A 26,187-nucleotide genomic window follows, 5' to 3' on the forward strand; every position below is an offset into this window, starting at 1 on the left:
CCGGTTGGGGCAAGTGCGGGAGGCAACCAATCAATGTGTCTCTCTCACATCAATATTTTTCTCTGTCTCTCCCCATCCCTTCCACTCTCTTTAAAAATCAATGGGAAAAAATATCCTCAGGCGAGGATTAACAACAACAACAACAAAAGAATTGTATTTTATTCAAATTAAGGCAATTTAAAGTGGCATGAATTTGATGGAAATCAAATTAGTAAGATTTGATTTAATCAGTATTTTTCTAAGGAAAGCATTCACTTACTTAATTTAAATAATGCATATTCATCACAAGACAGACATAAATGAAAGAATCATGTCAGAACATATACAATGTATGAGCCTAACCAATGGTTAAGTTCAACAGGGGGTTGGGGCATCCATGGGGAGGGGTGTGGGATGGGAATGGGGGGATGAGGACAAATATGTGACACCTTAATCAATAAAGAAATTTAAAAAAAAGAACATATACAATGTTATAATGCAAGATTTACACTTGTGAAGATTATAACAGGAATCTAAGTAATGTTTCAGTTATTTTATTAATCAAAGTTAGTGACAGAAAAGTACACTGAAGTCACAGGGAGGTACACAGCATTCAATTCAACAAAGTGACTGTTGATATTTGTGAGATCTTTTCCCCAGGCTCATTAAATGAGTAACTACTTGCTAACAAAATGCAGCAAGGAGAATATCAACACACCTTAGCATAAAAACTAGTGATCTGATAGCTTTTCAGTGTCGATCACTGTCATTAAGTAAGGCCCAAGAGAGATGACAAGATGCAGATAAGTGTAACCACGGGAATGAAGAGGCAGAGAAATGGTCAGGTGAGGACAATCTTATAAGATTCGGACTATCAGTCCCCCATCCTCAGAATTGAGCTCTCCAAGGCAAGGCTGGGGGTCCATCTGGGTCATGGCTGTATCTTGGCACACAGTTGACACTCATAACTATTTAGTGAATGAGTGATTATATGCAAAACACACAATATTGTGAAACAACATGATGGAGTTAGATGGTATATTGGTTCACCAAATCCCTGAACACTGAAACTAGGGAACTGCCGATAAGGCATAAAAATGAACAATTAGGGCAAAGTACAATACTTCTTTATAAAAAAGGGATACTAAACTTCAGAAATCTAAAACTCATACTAAGATGTGAAACAACATACAATTAGAAATAACTTTTTAAAAAGATTAATGATTGTGGAATATAATGAACAACATAAACTGATGGGGGGGGAAAAATAGATCCAGAAACAGAGAAACATCAATGAGAACTTCAAACCTCAGGGAAGAAATTGTGAGGTAACCAGAAACCCAAGAATGCCTGAGAACGCCTTTCTAGCTACGCTAGCAATCATAAGATATACGGTAATTTTACCTGGGACAAGAGTGTAAGTATTTTGGTCTTATGCTCCTGACCCTTCATGGGTAAGACCCCTTATGTGGGCTGATCCCCTGACTAATGTAGTTACCAATAATACCAAACACCCTGGACATCCAGGAGGTCCATGGGTGGGGCAAGAAAGTATAAATGCACAGGGGTCTCCACCCAGCTTCCCTTTTGTATGACACGAAATCAAAACAATGCCCCTTTGTGTGTACAATTAAAGAGAGATTTCTGGCTTGTGTGGACACCAAAGAAAGGGTGTCACTACTATCACTACGTGCCCCCAGTAGAGGTGCAAAAAATGTAAATAAGACCTTGTATATATAAAAAGAAATGGACAGCCAGTTTGAAAGGGAATTGCCATGGACTAGAACAAAGAATATCCTTACATGATATTATTCTACACTATCATTAAAATTTTTCCCAGATTTGGATCACCCCCAGTACTTATAATATATTGTTCCTCGCACCCTTGGGGATAAAAAAAAATCATCTGTTGGTGCTTGGAAACAAACTTAACACATCTCTTGATACTTTAGAATTACAACAGCATAATATACAATTATCCCAAGCAAACGTACAAACTAATTCTTTGAATGTCTGGCAGCAATTTAAAAAGGACATGTAAGGATTTAATCCTTTTCATTGTGTAGAGGGCCTCCTGGGAAGGCACCTGAGCACTCTATATTGGTCCCTCTTACCCTTTAGGCCAAGAGAGACCCTCTTCTCACAGTTCAATTGCTCACAGCTGTTGCATGAGCTCTCTGTTCATGTCAAGGTTGAAGTCTCGTGATGACTGGTGCCATGGACCTGTCTCTCACCCAGTGGGGCGAACTGAGCCCTCCCTGGAGAAGAAACCCGGGTTCCACAAGATATGTGATCATGCTGGGGCCCCGCCAGCAGGCGAGGGGATCCCAAGGCAGGTGCTGGGCATGGAGGCCATGGGGGCATAGGCTACCAAGGAGACAAAACTGAACCTCACGTCACCCTGCTTGGCCCTGGAGGATGGCTGGTTAGCCAGAGATGGGTAAGATTCCTCAAGGAAGGAACAACCTAAGACAGGCACAGTCGCAGAGGGGCCATCAGGAGAGAATTTGGGGATCAACAGAGGTGGGGCACAGACCCTCACCCCCCCAACATTGCAGGGGCCTAAAACCTAGCCCCTTCTGAGGGAGGTCTCCTGCCCCCATGGCTGCTTCGTGCTTCCCATGCCCAGCTCAGATCAGGACCCAGGTGACCGACAGAGACTTGGCCGACAGCAGCTGCCCTCTCACTCCAACAAGAATTGTTTGAGTTGTCTTGTACCCATGGTGTGGGGAAGTGGGTTTATGATATCTAAATCCAGCCTACCACCAGGAATGCTCAGGACCTACTCAAGAAGGCAAATAATCCCTTCCACCAATATTTACAGGGTAAAATAAGATTGTTGTTAGAGTAATACATTTGACAGTAAAATAGTAGTCAAGTTTTCAGGCAAATTTAAATTGGCTAGTTGAAACAAGCAAATATTCTAGAAAAATTAATTGTACTGGACAAAAAGGTGTTCCTAAAGTGTTAACTAAAATTTTTATTGGTACTTCATCTCATGATAAAATTGTGCACCATGTAATGAACCTAAAACAGTAATATTATAGCGCAAAAAATTAAAATTTAAAAGCCATCAAGACTACATTATAAAATTTTAAAAAAGACTCCTAACATTTAAATCAAAAAAGGAGGGGATAGTAGAGGAATATCATGTAAGGAAAAATATCCTGCAAGTAAATTACCTCTAGAAAATTAATACTTTAGAAAATTAATTGTAAGGCAAAAAGCAAGACACCCATGAAAAACACACAAGGTGACAAAACAAGCCAGAGGAAAATCATTTGGGCAAAAAATGAAATAGGATCCCAAGTCAAATTTATAGAAAATATTCCTTTATTAACTTTTGGTCGAGAATATGTTTGTATATTTTCAGAAAACAACTCCAAGACTATGTGGATTCCAGCAACAGAGAGGAATCGACAGGACTACTCCAGCCATGAAGACAGAAGAGAAGCAGTCCAGAGACGGAAGATGCTGATGTGGCCTTCCCATACTATCAGTTAGCAGCTGTGCATCACTGCAGGTTGCCCAGGACCAAACCAGAGAGGGTCAGACCAGCATTACCACCATTTGTCCACCATCCAGAACTGTAATGTCAGTGCTGACATGTACACATAAGGAACTGTTGGACATTGAAATTGGGTCTCAAAAGAACTGTTGGCCCAGAAAGAAACTCACTACACACTGATTCATTTGCCTGTCACCATAACCATTATTGCTTGTCTCATTTTCGGTTCTTATAAGTGTATTTCTAACTCATCTAGGGGAAATAATGAACAACATAGACTGATGAACAAGAACAGACCCAGAAACAAGGAGGCATGGATCAGACTGTCGGGCCTCAGAGGGAGGGTAGGGAAGGGTGGGGGTAAAGGGGAGAGATCAACCAAAGGACTTGTGTGCAAGCATATGAGCCTAACCAGCGGTTAAGGACAACAGGGGGATGGGGGCATGTGTGGGGAGGGGTGTGGGATGGGAATGGGGGGATGAGGACAAATATGTGATACCTTAATCAATAAAGAAATTTAAAATAATAAAAAAGATTAATGAATAACTCTAAAATGAATTAAATTTTGACAGAATATCCTTGAAAAGCTTCTCTAACATTAAATTCAAATCCTAGCAAAATAACCCTTTATTATGAGACAGGAGAATGGATAAGATGGACTAGATAGAGCAAGTAAGATGTTTTTGCTCTAAAATTATTCTATTGACTAAACAAGATTATATATTTGGGGAATTTTCTTCAGTAACAGATACAAAATCACTTTTTAATAATCAAATACTATAATATTTAAATCATTTCAAAAGTCAGTGTTTTCAAACAAAAGTTAAATTATTACTGTCAAGTCAACAGAAGAAATTGAAAATGTTCGTTATATAGTCAATTCAGTCTTCACCTTCCTGTTCCTGTTTATAAACCATAAAAGATTAATCTTCCTATTTTCAATGCTCATTTAAATTTTTCAATTTAAAATGAACTAAATATAACAGAGGAAAGTCCACATTTTCCCCTTATTTTTAACTACCTTATTGAGACATGACTCAAATATTATACAACTCACCCTCTTCCAGTGTACAATTTAATGGCTTTTAGTATATCCACAGAGTTATGCAACTATAACTGCAATAAACCTTATAACATTGTCATCACCCCAAAAGAGAAATCCCGTACCATTATTAGTCACTTATCACTCCCCATTCTCTCAACCCCGAAGCTATCATGAATTTGCTATTTCTACAGATTTGCCCATCCTGGACATTTTATATAAATGAATTAATATAATATGCAGTCTTTTCGTCTAAAGCGCTCATTTTAGAGTTACATTAACTGCTACTAAAAGTTAGATCAAGTACAAATCTGAGAAATCCGAGGGCCCAGGTAAGAAGGGTCAGTTTTGAGATGAGGTTCGCTGTAAAAGCTCATCAGTGAACCTCTTTTTGTTGAAGGTTCCAATTATTCCTGAAATACACAGAAGCTGGAACAGTGTGATGCTGCAAAGCATAGATGTTGGAGCCGACTCCATTCAAATTCTGACTCTGCATCTCAGTATTTGACCTTGGGAAGGTTATTTAACTTCTCAGCCCTTAGGTCTTAGAACAGTGCCCCGATATATTTGTTAAACAAATTATTATCACTTTTTCAATTATGAAAGGATAATTATTGAATGCTGACACCATAACCTATTCTACAAATTAGTCCTGACCCTATAAATACTAGGAAGAAAGTTAATGACTATAGGGATAATGCATTGGTGGTAGTGACCTAGCTATAAAGCTTCTCTTTAAAAAGTACATGAAAATAATGTCTCATTAGGATCACAGGAAGCAGTACAGTGCTGTGGAAAATGTACTAGATGGATGAGTACAGGCCCTAGGCTTTCTTGAACTTATCAAGCATGGAAAGTTCATCTGTACTTTCATAATATCTACATTGGTCTAAACACAGTTCAATAATAATTAGAAACTATAGTGAAGTTTACAAAAGTCAGCTACCCTTTTGGTTATAGAGTATTTTGCCCAAAGCCTCTAAAGCTCAAGTTTTAATCCTTTTTGTTTAAAAAACATTGAATTGAGGCTACCGTGGCTTTAAAGTGAAAATTGAAACTTAATTCCCTATATATATGCTAATTACAAGATTCTAACCAAAGGTAGACTTCTATCATTTTTGATCCTGAAAAACAACTTTTGTTATGATTAAAGCCCAAACCTCCCTATTATGGAGATGAGCAGGATAGCCTAGAGGGTGTGTGACAAGGCCCTGGCATGAGTTAGTGGCAGGGCCAGCTCTAGCCTAGGCTTCTTGACCAACACTGCAATGTCCTTTCCACCCAGAGAAAAGAGCTTCCAAATGGTCTCTATTTTTTTTAAAAAAACAACAACATGTTAGATGTGACTGGTCCCAAGTTCAGCAGAAAAGCAGTTTTAGACTAAGAATCATAGTTAAGAAAACAACTCACTTAAGCAAGAAATCTTTGGGGCTTCCAACCCCCTTCAAATAAAGGTGGCATTATTTAATAAATCAAAACTTTAAGTCACAACATGGCCTTAATTGTGTTTCTCCTTAAATTCAAGACAGATAACCTCAGTGGTCTCCCCCAGTTTCCCACCCTCAGCTCTTCCACCTCTCCCTCTGTCTTTGTCTTCTCTCTGCCCCTCTCCATCCCCTCTTCCTACCACTTACCAACTTTCAGATATCTGTTGTTACCCTCTACCTCCACTCATCAGAATACAAACCCCCACTAGAATACAAACCCCCACCAGAATACAAGTCCCCACTAGATAGGGATTCTGGTCTGTTTTATTTACTGCTCCATTTACAACACCTGTAACGGTGACTAGCTGGCACCCAGTAGGTACTTAATAGGCATTTGTTAAATGAATGCATGAACTGGGCAATAACTGCTATTTGCCCAATGTTTCATTTAAGGCAGAAATTCATGCAAGCTTAAAAAAAATGGTCGAACAAATCTTTGCCTAATCAAGGCATGATGGCTCTGGGCAGCAGAATGCCAGCATTAACTTATGCCTCCTTGAGGCAATAGCACTCAAAAGAACTTGAACACTACCATCCCACTTCCCAAGAAATAGACATTTCAAATTAAGGCCCTCAAACCTCTTTCATCATGCCCTTCTTCCAGACTAAGAAACTCTTCTACTCTCCATTGAATATGAAAAACAGGACTCCACAAAACACCTGCAGCAGACATAACTATAAACACTTTCAAACAAATGAGGGCCATTTTTACCCTCTTGTAAAAATCTAAAAGCAGTAGAACCAAAAAATAAGTTTGACCTCCACTTCATAGGGCCTTTGCAAGCAAAATCTAAACTCCAATTAGAGCTCTAGTTTCCATGGTATCCTCAAAGCATGCCTACTTCCATTAAAAAAAGTAAATACTCGAGTCCTAGCCCAGGGAAACTTTCCATGGGATCCCTAACATGGAGACCTTGCCTCATTACCTTCTATTCTAACCCAGGAATCTAGAAATACACTAGAGGCTTCTTAGAGTAAATCTAACTGTATTTATTCTAAAACAGTATTTCCCCCTGTTAGACACTGTTCCCAAATTAGTGGTTTTACTGAACTTTGCATGTAACAACAGAGACAAAAAGCATGCAGGCCTTCTCTTTATTTTTTTAATCAGTGTGCTTTCTTAACCTGTGTTCACATTTAAATGAAGTTTAAGAATGGTCTTTCTCTGGAGCTGCAGTGGTCAACTGGTGGTCCTCAGACCACTGGTGGTCCGTGTGGGCCGAAAGTTTGGCGACTGCTGGTTTAAGGAAACCTTTGGAACAGTGGTCACCAACTGATGGTCCGTGAGGCCCGAAAGGTTGGCGACTGCTGCTCTGGAGGGTCCCCTGAAACCTAGAAAAACTCTACCCAGTCTGAAAACTAACTTCTAAAGCCTACCAACGAGTGAGAAGTTATGCATAAGCAGCCTCTGAATCCAGAATTCCAGGTCTTCCTAAAGGAGCTCTCTTTACTTGGAAGTCTGTTTTGAAAACAAATGCCAAATACATAGGAAAGTCCCAATGCTCCTTTTCTTATAAAACAAATTTCTGTAAATCCCATTTGCTATCTTGAAACGAAAATCATAGATATTATCAATCTAAACACAATTTCAAAAAATAATCGATATAATGTCTTAACTCCAGTATAAAGGAGAAATAAATGGATACCGAATTATAATGAAATAATTTATTTTACAATACATTACACTAAAAACAAAAACACCCTCCCCCATTTCCAATGTGGCCTCTAAGGGGAGTATCACCTCTCCCCTACGAGAACTTATAGCAGGGAGTTCTGTTCTGTACCTGGAGTGCCAGGAAACACAGGATTTACTAAATCAACTTATTCTGACTTTTGCATTCAAGTTGCTCTGACTGTAGGACATCTAGGAGGCAAGAAAATGAAAAAGATGCCTTGAGATGTCTTCAACCAAACTACTCTCAGCACAAAAGAGAAATGTTCACATTCCAACCATTTTGAGACTAGTACACTATCAATTCAACTTCTACATTTGCCCAACCCACATGAAAACAAATGATGGTTTGCAAAACTAGAAATTTATTTCATTTCTATACATTTTCCTTTGAACAGGGGTTGGTAAACTTTTTCTGTAAAAGGGCACATAGTAAATATTTTAGGCTTTGTGAGCCATATTTACTCTATTGTAGCTACTGAACGCTGTTGTAGCATGAAAGTGGCCATAGGCGAAGCGGAAATGACAGAATGTGGCTGTACTCCAGAGTAAGATTTTATTTACAAAAACAAGCTGTCACCCTCTGCCTTAAACTATTAAAATAAATTATTTTAAAGTGAACTTCCCTCAGCCAAAGCAAATAATAATTGTTATTAACCTCACCATTCACAGCTTATACTTTGTAAAAATGCACTATGACGAGCTGCAAAACTGTGCCATGTAGTTGACAAAAGAAGGGGATTCTGTATTTACACCAGTTTGTGTTTCAAATACCAACTTTGTCACCTGATTAATAATAATGGTCATGTAACCCTGGATAAACCGCAGTTCCCTATCTGTGAAATGGACATAATACTACCTACTGCATGAAGCTGTGATGAGGAACATGTAAAATGCTGGCACAGCAGATGGCAAAACAGAGGCACAGGGTCCCTTCCTCTTACAGGAGATGTTTAGATAAACTCTAAGTCATTCACAAACTGGCACTAATATACTCAGCTGGATTCTTCATAAAATACATGATGTCTAACACTGCCTAACAATTCTTCATACACATTTTCTAAGATGATCCATATAATCTTGGCAAGGCTCTGAACAGCCTTAAAGCAGATTATCCTCAAAGCATGCCTACTTCCATTAAAAAAAGTAAACACTCGAGTCCTAGCCCAGGGAAACTTTCCATGGGATCCCTAACATGGAGACCTTGCCTCATTACCTACTATTCTAACTCAGGAATCTAGAAATACACTAGAGGCTTCTTAGAGTAAATCTAACTGTATTTATTCTAAAACAGTAACCCCCTGTCAAAGTAAACTGCTTATTATCCAAGTAGATAATCGCAAAACATATACATCAGAGCTTCTCAATTTGTCTTAGTGACATCAAACCTCAGGGCTAAAAGGGGTTTGTTTTGATTATTCTTATTTGGAAATTATGAAATATTAAATAGTTTATCATTTAGAAACTCACTCTGAATCATTTTTAATATTTATTATTCATTTTAAAGATCACAATACACTTACTTTTACTTAGTTATACGTTGTAAAGACCACTGGCTAAAAACAACATAATTCAGATCCAGTGGAGAACGCATTTTGAATCATTTTTTCCCATGGTTGATGATGGATTTAAGCTGATCCATTCTCCCTATTACTTGGTCCCCTCAGAACAAATGGCGTATCTTCAAGACAGCTGAATGGCTTTAGAGGCATAAGCTGTGGCTATGGAATAGAGTAACTTTAGAATGCTTCATAAATTATAATTGGTATGCTAAATAAACTATTAGAAAAGTCAACCACCATCAGGTTAACTTTTTAAAATAAAAAGGCTACCTAGTAATGATATTATATACATTTAAACAGGTCTTTAAATTCGCCAATGGATTTTGTAACCGTCAGATACCTGCCAGTAAACAAAGTTTTAAAATAGAAACAAGATCAAGTTCCCCATCCACCTGCCAATTCCCAAATTTATGAACCCAGCTGATCTGCTCCATGACAAAACTGTATTTTGTTTAACTATTTCCCCGTTAGACACTGTTCCCAAAAAGTACAATTTACATTTATCAGTAAAAAGTACCTTAAACGAAAGTTAACTGTAAATGGTGATGGTAAGAGTACACATATGCAAAGAGTCACAACTGTAATAGTAATGAAGGTGCCATTTCAAAACATCTCCTTACTAAGGACTTTCTCAGACAAAGATTCCTCCAACTGAAATTAGTGGTGGAGGGGGAGGAACAGAAAGGAACTAAAGAGCGGATGTGCAGTTTTTAGAAAAATAAAGAGAAGAGAAAAGGCTGGAGATGACAACCTGCCATTCGGACCAATTCCTCCAGGCACTTTCACTGGGGGGAGAAGCAGGGTTTTGTTGGCATAGGGTCCTTATTTATCTGCTTCAAGACAAAGGAAGATTTTACACACACACACACACACACACACACACACACACACACACACCTCATTCTCTGTACATTGTACAAATTTCTAATATTTCACTTGTCATGCTATACTCTGTGTATCATTGACGTTTTGGGTCTGTTATATCTGAGCTTCCTAAGGGCAAGGGCTGTTTCACGCTGTGGTACCAGCACAGAGCAGCTTGAGCACTCAGTCAATGAATAAATGAATACAGTATCACCCTCATAAACTTTCATGACTTTGGAGACATCAATCTTCAGCCATTAAAGGTACTCCAGCCTCCCTCTCTAGGGCTGATTTTGTGTGTTTACAACTCCTTTGAATATCTGTATAACTTTTCCACATGTGTAGTATATATCCCTAAATATTATGTTGAGTTTTAACTTTTATATATAACTGGAATTGTTACACATTCTTCTGCCCCTTGCATTGTTGTGAGAGCCATAAATGTGAATGTGTGGAGTTGTGCTCCACTCGTTTTCACTGCTGCATAGTAGTCCATTGTTCCACACTTTGTTTGCCATGCTCTTCTCAGTGGTTATTTGAACTGGTTCCAGGTTTTGCTGTTACAAACAGTGCTGTTATGAACAATCTTGTAAATGTCTCCTACTTCCAGCACACATTTAAAAACTGCAATGGGCTTTTGTGCTAGATTTTCCAATAGCTTTGTCTGATCTTGGAGTAAGAGCGTCTGTGTGTGTGTGTGTGTGCGCGCGCGTGCGCACACTCGCGCGCATTTTCATCCATTAGCCATCTTCTCAATATAATGAGATGGCTAATGGATGAAAATGTAAGCATATCAACCATTTGAGATGAAATAAAAAATAAAACCCAGGGTTGTCAACACTCTAATTCAAGCAGCAAGGGGGGAAAGGCAAAAGAATGGATGGGCCCTGTCTGAGTTTCCTGAAACTGCTGTAATAAAGTGTCACAAACTGATAGCTTACAAAATAAGTTATTCTCTCCCTATTCTAAAGGCTACAAGCCTGAAATCAGGGTGTCAGTAGGGCCATGCTCCCCTGCAGGCTTAAGGGCAGGGTCCTTCCTGTCTCTTCCAGATTTTGGTGGTTGCAACCGCAGCATTTCTCTCTCTCTCTCTCTCTGTTTGTCATCACATGACCTTCTTCTCTGTTTGTCTCTGCATATTGTTCTCCTCTAAGGACACCGGACATATTAGATTAAGGGCCCATCCTCCTCCAGTATGACCTTAAGTAGTAGTTATATCTGCAATGTCCCTATTTCCAAATAAGGTCACATTCCCAGGTACTGGGGCATAGGCCTATCATCATATCTTTCTGGGGAACACAATCTAATTCATAACAGAGATAAGAGGTTAGCTACAGAAATTAACAATCTACAAAATGATCATGTGGTTACATTCAGAACAATTTAGTTTGTCAATCCATCTATAAGCATTCACTAAATATCTATTAAATTAACCAGCACTGAAATATTAATAACACTTCTTAGAAGAAATAATGAAATGACACCAGGCCAATCATTACTGAGACACTCCTCACTCAGCATGAATAATTGTTTAATCTTGTTTCCAAAGAGGTAAAAAAAAAAATCAGTTAGTAACTATATATTGGGCAACTACTCTGGACCACAATGGGAAATTCTTAAAAAAAATTAGTCAGATCTTCAAGGAGCTAGCAACTGAGTTAGGGAGATGAATAAATGTAAGACAAATTAAATAGTCATAAAGACAATGAATAGGTATAAATTAAATAATAATAAATACAATAATACAAGTGATACTATACAACTAAGGCAAAATAGAATATCTGGTCATCAATGATCATGGCTTCCAGTTATTAATCCTTCATAATGTGCCAAGTAGTGTTTTCAGCACAGATGAACTCATTCAATGCCCCCAACAACCTCATAAGGCAACTACTATTATTACCTTCATATGAAAACACACAACTCCAAGGAACAGTAAGGTTAAAAACATGTCCACTAAGAACTGCCAATGTTAGAATTCAAACACAATCAGTCTGGCACTCTTACCCACTAATTCTCTAATAGGTGATCAAGTTAAAAATGGGGATATTATGCCTTCTGCTTACACGACTGAATAAAATTTTTTTTTGGAATTCCATCTCTATGTAACAAAATCAGATGGTCACAAAGAACTCTAGTCTTCATTTTAAAGATAAGTAAACAAATAGTTTACTTTTCAAAAAAAAACCACACATGCACTAAACCAGTATAATCCTTCGTTTGTCCATTGCAACATTATTTTGTATCATAGAAGAGTTTTTCAAACTATATTTTTAAAAGAGGAAAATTTTTATTACTAATAGACAAAAATAGACTAAATACCCCATGAAGCACAACTATGATATAATGAGGTCTTTGTTAAAATGCCCATCAGCATATATGTAGCTAGATGAGTTATTCTTCAAAGTAGTCCCTTTAGATGGTGTGCACTTATTCCAGCAACACTGTCAACTATTCCCAGTATTCTTCCAGTTCTTTTTTGTGAAACTGCCTTTAGAGTTTTTTTAAATATGTTTTTATTGATTTTAGAGATGGAGGGAGAGAGGGAGAGAGGGAGGGAGGGAGAGGGAGGGAGGGAGGGAGGGAGGGAGGGAGGGAGAGGGAGGGAGGGAGGGAGGGAGGGAGGGAGGGAGAGAGAGAGAGAGAGAGCGAGAGAGAGAGAGAGAGAGAGAGAGAGAGAGATGTGAGAGAGATATGTGAGAGAGAAACATCATTTGGTTGTGTACCTTAGGCACCATGGACAGGACCTAACTCGCAACCTGGTCATGTGCTCTGACAAGGAATCAAACCAGGAACCTTTCGGTTTTTTATGTTTTAAATATATTTTTTAAAGGATTAAACAGGACAATGCTCAACCAACTGAGACACACCAGCAAGGGCTGCCTTTACAGTTTAAAGCCACATAAAACATCTTCTTGTGAATTTTACCATATCTCAATTTTTAAATTAAACACAATGCTTCCAACAACATGAATGCTCACTCTCTCTATTTAATAGATGGGCCTCAAAATTATTTCAGCCTAGAGCCAAAAGCCAAGGCCTCACTCAAAGATTTGACACCATTGATGATATTTTTTTAAAAGTACCATGATCTCTTAAGGCAATTCTAAAGAAGAGTTCAAAAAATGGGCTGGATAATTTTGATTTGGAGCTTCCTGTTTCTTCTCTGCATGGGCTAGAAGTAAAAAGCAGAAAGTGAGATTTTTTTCAATGTTGCATAGGGTCTCCCAATTATTGAAAATGCTAAGCTTGATATATCTTAATTAGTCACAATTTACAAGAGCAGGTTGACCTTGAAGGTTCACAGAGATCAGCACCAGGACTAGAAGCCTGCCCAAGAGGCAGTTTGCCACAGTAGTTAGAGGAGTGTCCAAAAGCAATCTGTAAAGACTGGCTTCATTAGAAGCCTTGGAGATTCAGAAAGAGAAAGACTTGCAGTCACCCAGAGTATGGACAATGTTTATCTTCCTTCTTGGGGCAGTTAACTATTATTCTAGCCATACATACAAGTGGCCACCCACCCCTGCTATAGAAGAAGGTGAAAGAAACGAACAAATAAACACACACACACACACACACACACACACACACACACACACACACTTCTAGAACTTGGCACTGTTCACAGGGAGGAAGTTTTCATAGATGTGAAAGAAATAATCTAAAAGTCAGAAATAAAAAAGCAAGAAGATAAAGAGGAACCAAAACCAGTGTCAAAAGAATGGCAAAGAAAGGGAAGATGAAGAAATTCCAGTACTATTACTATAACTGTGACACATAAATCTAACACTGATAATTTCCATGGCTTTTGAAGGAGCAATATATGCTGCTCCACAGAATAATAAAAAGAATTCCCACACAGGCCAGTATGGCACAGCAGTTGGAGTGTCAGCCTGTGCACCTAAGGGTCACAGGTTTGATTTCAGGTCAAGGGCATGTACTTGGGTTGCAGGTTGGATCCCGGGTCCTGGTCAGGGGCGGTGTGGGAGGCACCCAATTCATGTGTCTCTCTCATATCAATGTTTCTCTTTCTCTCTCTCTCCCCCTCCCTTCCTCTCCCCTCCCTCCCTTCCTCCCTCCCTCTCTCCCTTCCTTCCACTCTCTCAAAAAAGAAAAAAAAAAGCAAAGGAAAAATTATCCTCGGGTGAGGATTGAAAAAAATAGAATTCCCAATAGGGCTATTCATGAGGTATATTATCTTCCTGAAGATGGTATCTGAGACATACATAATTCTACAAACATAATTCAACATCTAATCATAATAAAAATAAACTCTCAGCAGACTAGGACTAGTCAAGGGTACCTATGTAAAACCTATAGCTAACATCATTATTAATGGTGAAAGATGAAATACTTCCCCACTAAGTGTGGCAACATTGCATTCAATATCATTCAGAGATCTTAGCAAGTTTAATAAGGCAAGAGAAAGAAATAAAAGGCATAACATATTGGCAGGAAGAAGTAAAATTGTATTTGTAAATGACATGATCATGTATGTCAAAAAAATCCTAAAAATATTACAGAAAACTATCAGAACTAGTAAAATTAGTAAGGCTGCATGATACCCAAGGTCAACATAAAAATTGTATTTGTATTGTTAGCAATAAACAAATGGGCATCTATATTATAAAAGGCCTGTGGCCGTAACACCATAACAGGAGGTGCATTGATGGGTCTCACGGCCCGGCAGGTCTGGGTTCCCGCCCCCACGGCAGCACGGTGGGTCTGGGGTCCTGTCCCCACGGTGGCACGGCGAGTCTGGGACCTCGCGCGATTTTGCGCGCTGGGCCTCTAGTTAAAGTATAAAATGGGGGCTGTCTGCCACTATAGAGCTAAACATATGAGCTAAAACTGCAAAGTCCTAGAGGGAGACATAGGAGAAAATCTTTTGGAACTTAGGTTAGGCAAGGATTTCTGAGAGCACAAAAAGCACAAACCATAGAAGGAAAAAATGATAAACTGGATTTTTCAAAAATAATAGATTATTGAATTTTAGAACGAGAGAAAGAGAGAGAAACACCCATGTGAGAGAGCAACATCCATTGGCTGCCTCCTGCACGACCCCCACTGGGAATCAAGCTTGCAACCTAGACATGTACCCTGACCCGGAACTGAACCAGCAACCCTTTGGTACATGGGATGATGTCCAACAAACTGAGCCACACTAGCCAGGGCTAAACTGGATTTTTATCAAAATAAAAAACCTTTGCTCTTTCAATGGCACAGTTAAGAAAATGAAAGGATAAATCATAGTTTGGGAGAAAGTACTTGCAAATCACATATCTGATAAAGGTCTATATCTAAAATGTATGAAGACCTCTTATAACTTAATAATAAAACAATCCAATAAAAAACAGGCAAAATACTTAAGCACACACTTTACCAAAGATATATGAATAACCAATAAGATATATATGAAGATATACTCATCATCATTAGTCACAGGAATAGGCACATTAAAATCACAATGTACTACCATTACACACCCACTGGAATGGCTGCAATTTAACAAGACAGATAATAAAAAGTATTGGTGAGGATATGGCCCACACAGTGGAAATGCAAAATGGCACTTTGGAAAATAGGTTGACAGTTTCTTGTAAAGTTAAATATACACTAAGTATATGGCCCAGCAATGAAACACTTAAGTCCACACAAAAGACCTGTAAGCAAATGTTTATAGCACTCTCTTCATAATGGCAAACAAATAATAATAATAACACAAAAAACACCCAACCCAGAATAAACTCAAATGTTCATCGACATGGACAAATTATGTTACAGCCACACTTCGGAATACTACTCAGCAACAGAGTCACCAACTGCTTATACATGAGACAATGTGGATGAGTACAAAAAGCACTCTGCTAAATAAAAAATAACCACAAGATACTATATAAATCTACCCTCAACACATCTCAAATAACTACTAGTATTCAGACCACATTCTTTGACCTTAATACAGTTAAATTAGAAATCAGTTTTAAAAATACCTAGAGTTCTAGCTGGTGTGGCTCCGTTGGTTAGAGCACTGTCCCACACACTGAAGGGTCTCGGGTTCGATTCCCAGTAAAGACACATACCCAGGTTGTACCTTCGATCCCCAGTCAGGGCACAAAGGGGAGGTAACCAATCGATGTTTCTATCACATTGATGTCTCCCTCTCTATCACTTTCCCTCCCTCCCTTTCTTCCACTCCCTCTCCCTTCCTCTCTCTAGAATCAATAAAAAACATATCCTCATCCTCGGGTGAGGATTAAAAAATACTAATAATAAGTAAAAATAAAAATACCTAGAAAATGTATTTGTAAATTTAAAAATAGACTTCTAAGCAACACACAGGTGAATGAAATAATCAAAATGGAAATTAGAATATATATACTATAAATAATAAACATACTATGTTTTAAAATATCCAAAACAGCAGAATAAATCCAGACAGAAGGAAGAAGAGTGATTTCCAGAATGTATTTTAAGTGAAAAAAGCAAGAAGCTGATCAGTGTATGTAGTATGCTTTTTCAGTGTAAGAAAAGGAGGGAATATAAGTGTGTGTGTATGTGAGTGTGTACATGCTTACTCAAATTTGCAAAAGAAGAAACATAGAAGAATGAATTAAAAATTAATGATATAGTGTCTGGCCAGTGTGGCTCCGTGATTGAGCATAGACCTATAAACCAGGAGGTCACAGTTCTATTCCCAGTCAGGGCACATGCCCAGGTTGCAGGCTCGATCCCCAGTCGGGGGCGTGCAGGAGGCAGCCAATCAATGATTTACTCTCATTACTGATGTTTCTATCTCTCTTTTTCTCTCCCTTTCTCTGAAATCAATAAAAACATATTTTTTAAAAAACCACAAAAAACTAATGATAGTGACTGAGTAAGGTGGGGGTGGACAGCATGCTTGGCAGGAGACAGGTATGAAAGTAAAGCTTCCCAGAATATACATTGAAATAAATTTGACTTTAAAATCATATGAAGTTTTTAATGACTAAAAATTAATCAAAATAATGAGAATAAAATTATGCTCATTCATTTTTGTTTGCTGACAAACCTCATACTACATAACCACAACTGAAAAAAAGCCCTTGGTAAGACTAATCAAGAAAAGAGAAAGCATAAATAAATAATATTTAAGAACGAAAAAACAGATGTAACTACAGATATGGCAGATATTAACTGGTAGTTTAAAATCTTCCCATACCAAAACACTAGGCCCAGGTGGCTCTAGGGGCATGTTCTTACCAAACACTCAAGTAACAGATAACTCCAATCTTATACAAACTTCTAGAGACCAGAAAAAGGGAATCCAGTACCCTCAACCCACTTTATAGGGTTAGCAAAATGATACTAAACTAGACAGAGACAGCACAGAAAAGGAAAATTAAAGCCAAATCTCACTCACAAAGACAGATATAGAAATCCTGAAGAAAATGCTACCAACCAAATACAGCAGTAAGAAACACATTGGGTTCACGTGAGCAATACAAATTTGACTAATGCCTCAAAGTTGTATTAGAAAATCCCTTTTAATAACTCACACGTTAACAGGTTTAAATTGGGGAGGGAAACGTATCTCCATAAAGGCAGAAAAAGAAGGCTGATAAAACTCAACATCTATTTATGGAAAAAAAAAAAGTGTGCACCAGAAGTTTGCCTGCACAAAACCTAAAGTAAATATAATACTTTCTGGTGAAATACAGAAAACATTGCACCCTCTCAAATACAGATCTTGGGCCCCACCCCAAACCTACAGAATCAGACACTCCACCCTGGCTGACAGTGAACTTGTCATTTGAGCCACACACTCAGGGGATGCTGATGAGCTGGCTGCTCAAAGTCAAAGTGGGAGTCAAAGCAGCACAAGGGAAGGGTTCTCCAACAGTTGAAGACCCACTGACAATGAATCTGCATTTCAGCCTGAAGTCCAGGTGATTAGCAGGGCAGTCAGGTTGGGGACACGAATGCTCCTATCATAGCTGCTCCAGAGCAGCATGCCAGAATCACCCAAGCACTTTAAAATGCAGATGTCTGATCTCACCCATATCAAATAAATCAGAAGGTCTGTTGGGGGAGCCTGGTCAGCAGGTTGTTAAAGCTCTCTAGGTGATGCTAAAGAACAGTCAGCATGGCAAACCACTAGGTTTTCTAGCCAGGCCCTCTCCAAAGAGCCCGAGAAGAAGGAATTCTTCAAGTTCTTTGAAGATGCCCCAAGAAAGATGCTTGCATTTCACATGTATATCAATGGTGACTTCTTAAACTGGCTTACCAAACTGAAATGGAGAAAAGAATTCTCTGGTACTTAGTGGGGATGCTGTGAGGAGTCAAATTAGATGTCATAGCACTGGGCAAAGGGCTTGGCCCAGATTACACCAAACATCAACACGAGGTTTCATAGAGGTGGCAGTGGCCTTGACAGCGAATATGCTAACATCACCAGCACATTAAGGTCAAAATTATCTCTCACCCGGCCAGTGTGGCTCAGTGGTTGAGCGTTGACCTATGAACCAGAAGGTCACAGTTCGAATCCTGATCAGGGCACATGCCTGGGTTGTTGGCTTGATCCCCAGTGTGGGGCATGCAGGAGACAGCCAATCAATGATTCTCTCTCATCATTGATGTTTCTATCCCTCTCTCCCTCTCCTTTCCTCTCTGAAATCAATAAAAAATATTTTTTTAAATGTATCTCTACAAACTGTGCTGTTCAACACTGGAGCCACTAGGCCATGTAGCTCTGAAAACATGAAATATGGCTAGTCCAAATTGAAGGGTGCAGTAAATGGAAAGTACATACCAGAATTCAACAACTTAGTACAGAAGAAGGGGAAGACATCTCACTAATTATTATACTGACTAGAGTCCTGATGCACGAAATTCGTGCAAGAGTAGGCCTTTGCAGCCGCAGCGGCTGCCTCGATCCCTCCCTTTCAGCCGCAGGCCAGCTGCCTGGATCCTTCCCTCACAGCCAAGGCGGCTGCAGCCCCTGCTTGGTCCGGAAGGATGTCCGGTCAAATTAGCATATTACGCTTTTATTACTATAGGTTACATGATGAAATGATATTTTGGATATATTGGGTCAAATCAAAATCTATTATAAAATTTATTTCATCTGTTTCTTTAATTTTTTAATGTGGCTACTGGGAAAACTGATTACACATGTGGCAGTGCGGCTGATGGGTCAGTAGGGAAGCCAGGATTTGAATTGCTACTTAGTCCAGCTTCTCAAACTTTCATTTGCATACAGATCACTTGGATGGGGTCTTATTAAAATGCAGATTCTAGTTGTGCAGGTCTGGCAGGGAGCTAAGATTTTGCATGTCCCCTAAACTCCCAGGAGCTGAGGAGGAGCAGGGGCATCCGGGTACTATTTATCAACAAGGAAAAACTGTTTGGTGTCATGAAGTGATGGGAACTTCTAGAAGAATGATCACACCAATTCAGAGTTGATAATAGCAAATAAAGGAAATGGCCAGCAGGGTTATACTTAGCCTCAACTTTCAAAAATCAGTTATTATGTCTTGCAGCGAGGATTACAAAGAAGTGAGGGCCAACTCCAATTGCCTTCTACCTGTGGGGTTTGGAACTTGCTCTCAGACGGGAACCACTGATATGTACAATGAACAATTCTGGACTAGGAAGCTTGAAATGGAACCTTGACTGGGGTTTCTTATATCCTGCCTACCACATAAGCAGTGTCAAGAGCAGCACCCTTCTGGGGTCTCACTGAAACCAAGTGTAAGTCTTCCTTCTTACTATGACCCACAAATAGTACTGACATGTCATGGCCAGAGGTCACTGCTGTACAGGGTTATTTCTTATTTCAGTAAAACAACTCAGGTCAATTGCAACCCTCCTGGAATGAACCCTGAGAGCAGTCCCAGTTCTCTTCAGTCCTTATGTAAATCATCTTAGGGACATAAAGGAACTTAAAGTTCAGACAAGGACATTACAAGCACCACTACCTGATGCTAAGAATCCCCTTCAGGACCCACCTCTGCCTCCAGAGCTCCCACGAAGGGTAAAGCAGGACACCATGATCCGTTCCATTGCAAGAGGCTCTGGGAAACAAACTGTGTTTCCTTCTTACAAAAATCTCAAGGATATGATAGCAACATATAACAATGACTACAAACTAAAGAAAGGGCATCGCTGTGTTGTCAAGGTCTGCAAGCAAGGGAATCCAAGCTGGAGGAGTTACAAACAAGTTGCTTTCTCTTTACTTAAAATTATTACCTTTAACTTCCCTTACCCCTGCACACCCACAACATACCAGCAAGCAAAACCCCCCAAAATGAACCTAATTGAAAACTGTTCATGACAACAGTCCAAACATCCAGAAGCTGGGAAGAAAATGGTGGGAAAGCAATGTGTGAGACCTCTCTCAGCACTGGACTTAAAGAACTTTCTTATTCATTTGCTAATTGACCATGGAAAGAAAGGCTAAGCATGAGCTCTGTTGTTTCATCTTGCAGTCAGGGAATATAATCCTTAGACAGACAACAGAATTTCTTGAAATGAACTTATCCAAACAATTCTAAACTATGCCCCCCTTGCCCAGTGGAAGTCAAAGAATGTTTAGTAAATGTCTACTGCATGAAGAAGGCTATGTTAGGTTTAACCTGCCCAGAACAACGTCTCCAACATCAGCCGCCTTAATTACAAGTTTGGAAATTGGAAAAGGCGAATACTGAAATACACAGGTGTTACATATTAAGACGAAGAGTTGAGGAACACAATACTAAACTTACATAAGTACATGAAATTTTCAAGAACTACTTATGGAGTAATTTCAAGATACTGAGAAACAAATTCAAGTAACAAAAAAAGGAGTACTCAGCACCTGTCCTGTTTGAATAGAAGGCAGTGAGGACCTGGAGAGCGATTGAGTCATTGGATTTCTTCTTGTCCCAACACCAAGAGGCCATCAGCCAGTTTAGTATGGGTAGAGGAACTTGGCAGTGACTCAAGCTGCATTGAGGATCTAAGGTAAGGTGTTGATTTGAAAAAGGAAAGACTTCCATTTTGAGACACTGCAGAAAAAGGCAGGCACTATTCTGTGATGGAGAGATTGCCTTGCTATCTATCGCCCTGAGATTGTTGGTTTTACAATACTATCATTTTAGTAATAAAGAAAATGGGAACTTGGGAGGTGTACCAATGGCTTCAGATCCATTTGAGAGAGGCAATAAAACACTTGCATATCTCAATGCTGACAGAAGAGGGAGAGTGAGGCAGAGGCCACACCTATAGCTATGGGGGAGATGAGCTAAGAACAGGAAGGACGCTGCCCTCTAACACAAGTTCTCCCAATAATGATGGCTTATATAACACACGACTGCAATAACAATAATGCCACAGTGTTTTCAAAGGGTGCAGTTGCACATTTGACTCTCTGAATAGCTCTGGAAATTTGGTAGGGCAGGTTTTCTTAGATTTATCTTACAAACAGAAGAGCCACCAGCAGTGAGGTAAATGACTTGTCCCGTGTCATAGAGTTAAGTAGTGCAAAACTGGAACTTGAGCCTGCTTATGGAATTCAAACTCAAGAAGATTTTTACCACCTCACACAGACACAAGGCTCTTTCCCACTACTTGTTCCTCAGAAACAGAATGACAGCAATAGTGCAGGATGCCAATTTTCTAAAGAAATACTTCCCACATTCTTAAAAACAAAAATATGAGATTGTCCTGGTGCTCTTGTGAAAAAATACATTGTAAACATTTAACATGAAAAACCATCTTCCAATTACATGATGGCAACTGGATCTCCAGTTGACTAACTCCAACTGGGTCTCCTGGTACCTTCTCGCTTTCAAAGCAGAGGGATTTAAAGGATTCTCTTGTTCTATTCTTGTTTGTAATAACAAACAAAATATGGGCTCAAGTTATTTGAGTCTAAACAGTAAAGGGAACTTACACTGCAAGAACTGTGATCACTGTTGCCAACATCACATGAAACTAAATGCTCTACACAATAATGAAATGAAGACAAATGTCTAGAAAATCAGGCTTACTAGATTTCCAAAAGTTTATTAAAACATGTCTGGAATCCTTTTTTCTTTAAAAGAAAAGAATGGAGTTCCATGCAGTTCAAGTTAAAAGAAAGGAGTTCCATGTAGTTCAACTTTTCTTGAGAGCCTATTCTGAACACTTAACATAGAGTATCACTTAGTCCTGCCCAACTTCCCCTTGAGGAAGTTACAATGATTATTTTCATTTTACAGATAAGGAAACTGAGGTACAGAGTAAGTAAATCCCCTAAATTCACACAGATAATACTAGAGCCTGGATTTAAATCCAGAGTCAACAGCTTATAGGCAAATGACAGCCACTGTCACACCATCTGCCAGAAAGGAAAAATGAACTGAGAAACTAGAAAATAAAGAAAGCAGAACTTCAAAGAGGTCAGAAGCAGAGACGGGGATTACTAAAGAATAATGAAAACAACCACTTATTCTTTTATAAAAATTTAAAAAAACAACTTTAGAAATAACAAGAAACACTAGCCTTTGAAATCCTTTGGCCACCAGTTCAAAATGTCGCCTAGTAAGCCTTGAAGAGGCTCTGCTTTTCTCATTTTGGAGCCTTCAATAAGAGCAAGAACCACATGTTCTTTTGGTGGTTTTTAAAGTAACTACATTTTGTTAATCCTCCTTTTATTTTGGAACAAAGATTACTAGAGTGGTTTATGTAACTTTTATAATTTTTCAGAACCTGTACAAATGAAAACACTTGTTTTGAAGCCACTGAACATACAGAACATGAGAGAACTGAAAAGGTACTAACTAAGCAGATGAACTTTTTTTTGTCAGATGAACTTTCAGAGTAAGCCATCATTAATGCCAGTTTATTGGCACTCTTGTTCTTAAGGAGCTGAGTGCTTCTTCACTCTAGAGCTACAGGCATACCTTATGTTGTTCTTTACTTTATTGTACCTCACAGACGTGTTTTTAACAAATTGAAGGCAAAACCAAAACCCTCCACAAGCAAAAAGATGACCACTCGTTTTACTGTGATAGTCACTTTACTGTGGTGGTCTGGAACTGAACCTGCAATTTCTCCAAGGTATGCCTGTAACTTCAAAATGAACTTGTTTCTTTACAAACCACACGATATGAAGATTGACAAGCATTTCAGATAGTAGGTTCCCAGTACAAATCAGTGTGCAGGAAAAGAAATCAACAATCAACACTGACCTCAACAGAGTCTTCTGTAGCGAGAGTGAGGTAACCACTGATACAGCAAGGCACTTGAAAACTACCTCTCCAGGTATTTGAAACCACTTACTGTTTGCATATAAGGGGGAAAATTCAATTAAAAATGAGGCTGTGGTGCACTTATCATCCAAAAGGGAGTGTCTTGAGAAATGATGGACTCCACAGAATCTGAGTCAGACAGATTTACTTTTTGATTTATTTACTGTATGGAGTAGTATGTCTGTTTCAAAATTTATGTACTGTAATTAGTCGATTTATTTACAGTAATTTATTTATTGTAATTAGTCTAAAACTATCAACTCAAAGTAATGTCCAACTCACTCTCATTCATGCCAGCCTGTTGTCATCATAGAGTTCCAAAGTTCTATTTTTCTTCATATTGTTCATCTCCACTGGAAAATATAGCATTGTTTATTTTTTTATTGTCTACTTCCCTACACATTTGTTCTGTAAGGCAGGACTTCATCAGTGGTACTCTCTGCTGTCTTCCCAGTGTGTAGAACATTGTGAACAGACCACAGGCCTTCTTGGTTAAATGAATGAAACAACTGACAACTTGATAAATGTGTTAGAACTTTAAGGTAAGGAAACCAATTACTTAATAACCACACTAGAATCGGGAGCCTCCAATGAATGTTCTCCACTTTCAAACATGTCAGGAGGTTGCTATACCCTGGCAGCACCAATGGTTTGAACCTAATCCATGGTGTGGAATCTCTCAAGGATAGATTTGGTTTGTGAAATAGCCAAAAGTCCTTCAGAGTCAAATATGGTAAATAAGTTAGTTGTGCCCCAAATATATGTTGGATGAAAACAACATGTGTCTATAAATTAACAAGTTTGTCTTATTTGGCTGGTAATCTGGTTTAGAAGGAAATTCAAAACAGTTTGAGCTACAACAAAATCGCTGGCTCAGTATCAAATTCTAAGGTGGATAGTTTACAAGGAACAAAAACTGAGCCATGATTTAAAAAAGAAAGAAAAAAGAAAAGTACCCAGGCTAGACAGCCGCCAAGATATCCCCCTGAGACCTTATATTAGCTTTGCAATTAAGTTGTCTGGCAGTCTGTGTCACATTAGTTATCCTCTCTGAGCTTCAGTTTCCCCATCCAGGAAATAAATGAACTATATGAACTTCAAGGTCCCAGTCAATTCTAATATGCCATGATTCCATTCTTGTTAAGGTTTAGTATGTCTGTTTCAAAACCAGTTACAATCCACTTCGCCTCACACTTCGTATGCGTATAAAAGGCGTATAGTATGTTTTTGCAGCAGATCATTTCATCTTTGCTTAGGCAAAAACTAAAATTAGTTTTCACTTCCTGAACGCAGCGAAAGACAGTTAAGGGAGGCAACCCGGCAAACAGCGCATGCTAGTGCCTGTGCATACTTCCGACTGTGTATCAGGGAACTAACCTTTCCCTTTCAGATCTTCCTTTAACTTGCAAAAACAGACAAACCTCCCATTTGTGACAGAAACAAACACTGGCAAAGAGCGCAGATCCAGGTTTCACGGCAAATGACCGGCTGCGGCCGCTCCACAGAATACACGGGGGATGCGGCGGGCACCCACCCAGCGCACAGAGCCTCCGTGAGGACCAGCGGAGGCGCGTCGCCAGGGAGACAGGGCGGCCGTCAGGCCCACTCGCCGCCCCAGGACCGGGAAGTAAAGTCCAGGCAGCGGCCAAGACGCCCCAACCCCCATCCCTTGGCCCTCCGGCCCGGATTCCAGACCCGACCTTCGCCTTCGGTGGGCCTGGGACCTTGGACGAGGAGAACCTGGAAGCCTGAGGCACCTGCCTGCTACTCTCTGGCCTCAGCCCTGGCCGGCGGGAACAGCCAAGGCATTAGGGCAAATCCACCCACCCCCCGGGCGCTGCGAGGCACCTAGGGACCTGCCGGCCTGGGGAGTCTCATCTTCCACTTCTCGGTCTCCCATCCCCATCACACCACGGGTCCCCGCAACAGCCAGCTAGGAGACAGGCCAGCAGCAAGCACTCACCCACCTTGGGATCCGGGCGCCTCCGCCGTTGCCAGGCTGCTCGGCTCCCGGGCCCCGCTCCGCCCCCTTCAGGGTCCTCCCCCTGTGGCCTCCCCGCCTTTGGCCACCGCCCTCCGCCATTTTCTGCGCGCCAGTTGGCGAGGATTCGTCACGTGAAAGGGGCCGGGGTGGGAGGAGGGCTCCAGGAAGCCCAGGGCGCCTCTCCCAGGGGCGGGGCTCTTTGCCCAGGAGGCTGCTGGGAAACCCTCTTTGAAGGGTCTGGCGAGAGGAGGCCACTGGGAGTTGTAGTTTAATATAGGGTGCTGGGAATGGGCAGGCCAAGATGCTGGGGGCCACCCTTGGAGTAGGCTCCAAGCAGAGGCCCCTGGGAAACGTAGTCCCAGGATTCTTCTGTTTTTCTCCAAAAAGGGGAAACCCAGATGGAAAACTTCTCTAGATAAAACTTCAGCGGATGTCACTAAATTTAGCTATTATCATTGGGTACATAAGGTTGGCTACGTGAAGTTGAGATACTAAAAGGGAAAAAGAAGTTTCACTTTCTCTCGTGCAGAATCTGCAATTCACAAACCCAGCTCAAAGTTGAGGCATTCTTCATGCAATGATAGCACCTTTGCAAGAACTCTCTTGAGACTTAGTGACAAAGTTCTTCCTACTTTTTGAGGTTTGGAGCAGGCAAACATTAATAAAAGAAAGAAAAATGAAAAAAGAAAGGAGGAAGACCACTTAGAAGGAAATTCAGTGTGTAATTTAAAGCGCACACACACACACACAACACATACTTGGACTCATAGACTATGTGAAATATTCTTTATGATGCATGACAATTATACATAAGCAGTTCAGGTAAATGATGGTTA

The 26,187-nt window shown here is 39.8% G+C and overlaps 1 protein-coding gene across 4 annotated transcripts in view; it reads right to left on the reverse strand.

Moving 5' to 3' along the window:
* Positions 1–25,401, reverse strand: part of MTM1 (myotubularin 1) — a 115,456-nt gene extending 90,055 nt beyond the window's left edge. Inside the window, exon 1 of one of the 4 annotated variants that reach the window (XM_079764790.1) lies at positions 25,335–25,401. Coding sequence is in view for 2 of the 4 variants with exons in the window: in XM_079764789.1 (XP_079620915.1) it covers positions 23,650–23,655 (6 nt within the window). In the remaining 2 variants the exon portion in view is untranslated. Of the gene's footprint in view, positions 1–23,649; positions 23,820–25,330 lie in introns of those variants that run through there. The other 3 variants (XM_079764791.1, XM_079764789.1, XM_079764788.1) reach the window with 3 other exon arrangements.
* Between the last annotated feature and the right edge of the window lie 786 nt (positions 25,402–26,187).

Source organism: Cnephaeus nilssonii (assembly GCF_951640355.1).
Source record: "Cnephaeus nilssonii genome assembly, chromosome: X".
Taxonomy (NCBI): domain Eukaryota; kingdom Metazoa; phylum Chordata; class Mammalia; order Chiroptera; family Vespertilionidae; genus Cnephaeus; species Cnephaeus nilssonii.